At 40.6% G+C, this 7,500-nt stretch overlaps 1 protein-coding gene across 3 annotated transcripts in view; it reads right to left on the bottom strand.

Annotated features, from left to right (window-relative positions):
• Positions 1-396: 396 nt before the first annotated feature.
• The window catches only part of LOC143293040 (ADP-ribosylhydrolase ARH1-like), a 27,286-nt gene continuing 20,182 nt past the window's right edge, over positions 397-7,500 (bottom strand). For all 3 annotated transcript variants that reach the window (XM_076603866.1, XM_076603868.1, XM_076603867.1), the window contains exons 10-13: positions 6,501-6,551; positions 5,460-5,562; positions 3,604-3,736; positions 397-2,585 (exon numbers count right to left, since the gene is read on the bottom strand). In XM_076603866.1, the coding sequence (XP_076459981.1) occupies positions 2,578-2,585; positions 3,604-3,736; positions 5,460-5,562; positions 6,501-6,551 (295 nt within the window). In that variant the 3' untranslated portion in view covers positions 397-2,577. The remainder of the gene's footprint in view (positions 2,586-3,603; positions 3,737-5,459; positions 5,563-6,500; positions 6,552-7,500) is intronic.

The raw sequence follows: 7,500 nt of genomic DNA, 5'->3' as shown, positions 1-7,500 counted from the left end.
TGTGTGATTGTGCTGGTAAAAAGTCCTTGAGACATCTGCAGAAATATGACTTGTACTAACAACCAATCTGTAATAAAAGCCTGTCTACATGTATGCATATGCAATTATCAGACACATCCACAAATACACACAGCACATATGCACAGAAATACATGCGCATGCATGAATACGCTGCTCAGTATTTATGTGTTTGTGTGCACAGGCATGCAGTGTGCAGAGTGTTTACAGATGTGTCCAACCATCCACAAGCAGTTTCTTTTGTGTACAAACTGCTTGAATGGTTTTCACATGGTTTGCAGAAATGAAAGCAATGCACACATAAAGCAAGTTATCTAGCATTTCATTCATACTTTCATCCACACAAATCAGTTTCAGTTCCAAAACTCTTTTTGTACAAAGTGTTGTCTTTTTTTCTTTTTTTTTTAAAAGGTATTTGTCTTAATATATTACACAAAATGCAAAATACAACATCCATAAAATTCATATAATCACACTCACAGTAACAATGTGAAGCCTCATTACAAATAAAACATTTTATCATGTAAAAATGTATCACAACAAGATCAACTTCTTCTTCTTCTGCGTTCGTGGGCTTCAACTCCCACGTTCACTCGTATATACACGAGTGGGCTTTCACGTGTGTGACCATTTTTACCCCACCGTGTAGGCAGCCATACTCCGCTTTCGGGGGTGTGCATGCTGGGTATGTTCTTGTTTCCATAACCCACCGAACGCTGACATGGATTACAGGATCTTTAACGTGCGTATTTGATCTTATGCTTGCGCATACACACGAAGGGGGTTCAGGCACTGGCAGATCTGCACATATGTTGACCTGGGAGATCGTAAAAATCTCCACCCTTTACCCACCAGGCGCCGTCACCGTGATTCGAACCCAGGACCCTCAGATCGAAAGTCCAACGCTTTAACCATTCGGCTATGGTGCCCGTCAAAACAAGATCAACAAGTCTTGCAGTATAACAAAGCATGCACAGGGGAAAGGTGGTTAAAAATAAAGAAATACTGTTCACAATACATCTTTGCATCAGGTGAATAAAATAAAACAATGAAAAGAGGGAAAGGGATGGTGGGGGTAGGCGCAAATCAAAATCATAAATAAAATGTAGATTTCAATAAACACAGCATCAACAGCAGCCCAACATAAATCAACTGTTAAATGCTGAGGAATATATATATATATAAATATATATACGACATACAGAAACAAAAGGATGTTATGATCAATCACATGACCTAAACATACATTTATGCAATCAAAAATGACATTCTTTTCTGACAGATCCCTCATCAAGATTTTGTTCAAGATTAAAAAAAAACAAAACCCAGATGGATTTGACAAAGTGAAAAGTAGCTGAGAAGATTGGACGTCAATCTATGCTTAAACAGTTAATCCTTTGAGCCCTGACCACTGCTTTACCGGTGGTAGAGAAAAATGACATAATGCCTAGCCACCGGTTGAGCGGTGCGTAAACACTTGTGTCGTTTTTTGCTATTGGTTGACTTACATTGAAGAGCCAATCAGAAAAACCGTAATATTCTTACGTCAGCGAACATAGTACCAACATGGCCGTGCCTTTTCACTGTGTTTTGTGCACGTGCTTTGGATAAAAAAAAGATCAATTTCAATATAAGTCAACCAACAGCAAAACATGACACAAGTGTTTAAGTACCGCTCAACCGGTGGCTAGGCATTATGTCATTTTTCTCTACCACCGGTAAAGCGGTGGTCAGGGCACTCTTTTTATATCTGCCGTGACACATTAAATACCAATTATTTGCAGATTTTGGCTCAGGAGCTCAGGCAGAAGGGTTAAAATTGTTCAGGAACTCAGGGCTCAAAGGGTTAATGACCAAGTCAAAGACACAATGAGAAAATGAGGATTGCATATTTTTATTGTTCAATTTTGTAATGGTCATGTTCTGATTCAAAGGGGTGGTCAATATGTGCAACACTAAATCTGTTTTATAAAAAAGAAAGAAAAAATAAGAGCCGATGCCTGACCCACACAGAAACCCAGTGCACTGGTTAAACCTTGGAAGTCTACCCTAGGTTTACATGAGACATTAAATAAGAAATGATAACAATAATGATGTTTTATTCAAGAGAGGCCATGGCCCCATTTGAAGGGGTTACACTTAAATACAGACACCAGGAATGGCGTCACACATTCTGCGCGGGTCATTGTAGAGCAGCAAGTTAGTTGTGAAAAAAAACGTGTCTGCTATAGCTGATGTGTGAAGCAGTTTTTGAAGCAAGCACAGCGCTTGGTTACAGAAATAATTAAACAACAATTTTGCATATAAAAAAAAACGTGACACTGCCTTTGTAGGTTGGTCACAAACTGGAAGACAGAGAGTCGGTCTACAAAGATTAAAAAAGAAAAAGGAAAAAAAAAGAGTAAAACATAAACAACAGTGCCAGTGATACCCATCACTGAAACATGCTTGTCAAAGCCTTGCACAGAGGGATCCTTATTGTAGTGGTGCCTGTGGTCTTGGAACAAGGAACAGCAATAACCGCACAGACACAGAGGTGGCCTTGCCAGGTCAGCTGGGCTATGAGCCTATTGAGCAACAAAGTCAAACAAACTTAGTTTCAGTTTCAGTTTCTCAAGGAGGCATCACCGCATTCAGACAAATCCATATACTCTACACCACATCTGCTCGGCAGATGCCTGACCAGCAGCATAACCCGACACGCTAGTCACACTTTGAGTGCATGCTTATATACCTGTGTTCCTTTCAGATTGGATTTTTCTACATAATTTTGCCAGAGGACAACCCTCTCGTTGCCATGGGTTCTTTTAAAGTGCGCCAAGTGAGTGCTTCACACAGGACCTTGGTTTATTATCTCATCCGAAAGACTAGACGCTTAGTTTGATTTTCCAGTCAAACTTGGGAGAAAGAGCGAGAGAGGGATTCGAACCCACACCCTCACAGACTCTCTATATTGGCAGCTGAGCATCTTAACCATTCTGCCACCTTCCTCCAAACAAATTTAGACACAGGCTATCATGATGATTACATGGATATTTATATAAGGCGTCTACCATCAGTCAGAGACCAAGCTCCAAGCGCTTCACAAACGCAGATTCATTTGCACAACAGGCTGCCTGTTATATATCATATATACAGGGTTCATAAAAAGTTTGGGACCACTTGAGAACTTGCACATTTTTCTTCTTGGGGGCAATGGGAAATAAGCTGCTGCTGATTTTCCAGCAAACAGCAGTGTATGGAGCCAACGTTATGAGAAAGGCTCATTTGCACAACAGGCTGCTTTCCTGGGTAGAACTGACCGACAGCTGCCACTGGGTGCTCATCATTCGATTCCTGTGTGTTTCAAACAGGTTTCAATCTCGCACATATACACACTCATACAGACATGTTATGAAACAAGACTAGACAGCACTACGTACGTTTCATGCTCACAACATGGTATGATTTACTGCTTTAGCAGCTGTGAATGCAAATACTGTAGCTTGCAGCAGGATAGTCACAACAAAGCCATTTGTTACAATGTTGCAGCTTGAGTTGCAAAGTGTTAAAGGGTGGAACAGGAAGACTTGGTTTTCTTTTTACCACCACTGCCAGTGGGTGAAGCAGGTGTTTCAGAGGCAGCGGAGGCGGGGCCGTCGTCATCGCTGTCAGGGGGGTACGCCAGTTCCAGCATCCTCCAGGCCAGCTTCACCAGACGATCACGGTACTCCACGTACTGAAATGGGGAAGAACATTGTAGTTCTACACATTATAAAAGTACCTGATGAACTGAAATAGTGAAAAACATTGTAGTTCTACACATTATAAAAGTACCTGATGAACTGAAATGGTGAAAAACATTGTAGTTCTACACATTATAAAAGTACCTGATGAACTGAAATAGTGAAAAACATTGTAGTTCTACACATTATAAAAGTACCTGATGAACTGAAATGGTGAAAAACATTGTAGTTCTACACATTATAAAAGTACCTGATGAACTGAAATAGTGAAAAACATTGTAGTTCTACACATTATAAAAGTACCTGATGAACTGAAATAGTGAAAAACATTGTAGTTCTACACATTATAAAAGTACCTGATGAACTGAAATGTGGAAAAACATTGTAGTTCAACACATTATAAAAGTACCTGATGAACTGAAATGGTGAAAAACATTGTAGTTCTACACATTATAAAAGTACTTGATGAACTGAAATGTGGAAAAACATTGTAGTTCAACACATTATAAAAGTACTTGATGAACTGAAATGGTGAAAAACATTGTAGTTCTAAACATTATAAAAGTACCTGATGAACTGAAATGTGGAAAAACATTGTAGTTCAACACATTATAAAAGTACCTGATGAACTGAAATGGTGAAAAACATTGTAGTTCTACACATTATAAAAGTACCTGATGAACTGAAATGTGGAAAAACATTGTAGTTCAACACATTATAAAAGTACCTGATGAACTGAAATGGTGAAAAACATTGTAGTTCTACACATTATAAAAGTACTTGATGAACTGAAATGGAGAAAAATAGAGTTCAACACATAATCACTGTACTCATTGAACTGAAATGGGGAAAAACATAGTTCAACAGAAAAACATTATAGTTTAACACATTATAATGGTACAAAACGTACTCCATGAACTGAAATGGTGAAAAACAGGTTCAATGCACTATAATGGTACTCAATGACCTGAAATAGAGAAAAACAGAGTTCAACAGAAAAACATTATAGTTCAACACACAAAAATGGTGATCAATGAACTGAAATGGGGGAAAACATTAAAGTTCAACACGTAATCACTGTATTCACTGAAATGAAATGGCGAAAAATCTTGTAGTTCTACACACTGTAATGACACTTGATGAACTAAAATGGGGAAAAACATTATGGTTCAACACATTACCATGGTAGTACATGAACTGATATCAGAAAAAAACCACATTGTATTTCAGATCATTTTGTGCATCACAGATGATTACCAGCTTCAGTGGTACCACATTCTTCATGTCACACACACACACACACAATCAACGCACCATACAACTCCCTCCCTCCTGTTCCTTTATATCTAAAATAGGAAATTTTCCATCTAAAATTACGTTTAAATAACATACTTACTGTGACCCAACTACTGCAGACTCTGGCAGGGGTCTGACATTCCTGTCCTGTGTAAACTACTATCCGCCTGTGTGGAGAAAACGAAAGTACTACGGCCGATAACCTCCCGGAAGTAGGTAACCTCCCCTTTGTCCCGCTAGCTAGCGCCTCTAAAATCAAGATTTTTAATCTAAATTAAACAGTTTTGAACGATAACAGTCAAAACGAAAAAACTCAATACTTTCAACAGCAAAGACCACAATCACCAGTGCACATGACAGAACATTGAACAGAATTCGTTCCTTCCAAAAAACAATGTCGCCTGTCGACCAGGAACCGACCTTATGGTTGTCCTCTGGCACACCCTCAAAGCCCTTGGCGGCGCCGTAGCAACAGGCAGCGATGATGCCAGTACTGTCACTGTCCCCACCATGGAACATGCTCCTGTTGTTGGCAATAACACAGTAACCATTACGTAACATCGCAACAACATGACAACCGCTACTACCACACAGCAGCCATTACGTTATATCGCAACAACAAGACAACCATTACTACCACACAGCAACCATTACATAACATCGCAACAACATGACAACCATTACTACCACACAGCAACCCTTACGTAACATCGCAACAACATGACAACCATTACTACCACACAGCAACCATTACATAACATCGCAACAACATGACAACCATTACTACCACACAGCAACCCTTACGTAACATCGCAACAACATGACAACCATTACTACCACACAGCAACCATTACATAACATCGCAACAACATGACAACCATTACTACCACACAGCAACCCTTACGTAACATCGCAACAACATGACAACCATTACTACCACACAGCAACCATTACATAACATCGCAACAACATGACAACCATTACTACCACACAGCAACCATTACGTAACATCGCAACAACATGACAACCGTTACTACCACACAGCAACCCTTACGTAACATCGCAACAACATGACAACCATTACTACCACACAGCAGCCACTACGTAACATCGCAACAACATGACAACCATTACTTAACATCGCAACGACACAGCAACCATTACATCACATCAACCATTAAATAACATCGCACCATCACAGCAACCATCATGCAACATCGGACAGGCTCAACAGCCAAGTGGTTAAAGCGTAGGACTTTCAATCTGAGGGTCCAAGATTCAAGTCTCAGTAACGGCGCCTGGTTTGTAAAGATTGTATTTTTTTCTGATCTCCCAGGTCACATGCACACACACAAGCACACATGTACACACATATACACATACACACACACACACATACTCACATGCATATGTACACACACATACACACACTCACAAAAGCAAGAATCCGTTTGTGTTTACCTGTTACACAGTTCCTTCCAGTCCCAGTCAGCTCCAAGCAAAGCATCGTATCTGTTTTTCACACACACACACACACACACACACACACACACACACACACACACACACACACACACACACACACACACACACATGCACACACACACACACACACCCACACACACACACATGCACAAACACACACACACACACGCACACACACACACACACACACACACATGCACACACACACACACAACACACACACACACGCACACACACACACACACACACACACACACACACACAGTGAAATTAGAGACACAGTGCACCTCATAGCCATCGACACAGAGTCAAGAATTTTCACCTTTGGTAATCAACTTACTTTGCACAGTGTGTCTGATTTCACAAGCAGACAAGAAAAGCTAACTCACTCAGTACGGCCAGTCCTCTCTTCTCCTCTACACAGACCCCTCGGATGTCCAGTGGGTGTCTCAATGACCCAACCTTTAGCTTCCGTCATCAAAACTGTGGTATTCTTTGTCAACATTCACCTCTTCAGTATAAGAGCGTTCCGCTTGCAATATTTTGATGATGGTAATTGGGATGAAACGGTGTTAACGTCGTCCCTTTCGCCATTCGTATGGAGAGAGTTAACCAGCCTCTTCCAACCAGCATAATTTTCTGGTTCATCTCATTTACATCTGTCTCCATAATGCTTGCATTTTTTTGTTGAAGCCATCAAACTAAATGCTTGACTGAACTGCAAGATCAACAACTGAACGAACTTTAGTCATTTTAAACACAGAATCAGAGGATGCATGTTTTCTTTTTCTTCTTCTTTATGTGAGGGGGAACGGGGTGTGGGAGTTGGGGGTGGAGGGGTGCACGTAAGTGTTCTAGAATTTGGGAAAATTTGGAGTGATGGCCTAGTGGAGTGGAGTGATGGCCTAGAGGTAACGCGTCCTCCTAGGAAGCGAGAGAATCTGAGCACGCTGGTTCGAATCACAGCTCAGCCGCC

Source organism: Babylonia areolata, chromosome 18 (assembly GCF_041734735.1).
Source record: "Babylonia areolata isolate BAREFJ2019XMU chromosome 18, ASM4173473v1, whole genome shotgun sequence".
NCBI classification, from domain to species: Eukaryota; Metazoa; Mollusca; class Gastropoda; order Neogastropoda; family Buccinidae; genus Babylonia; species Babylonia areolata.
This window is presented reverse-complemented; position numbering and strand designations above follow the sequence as displayed.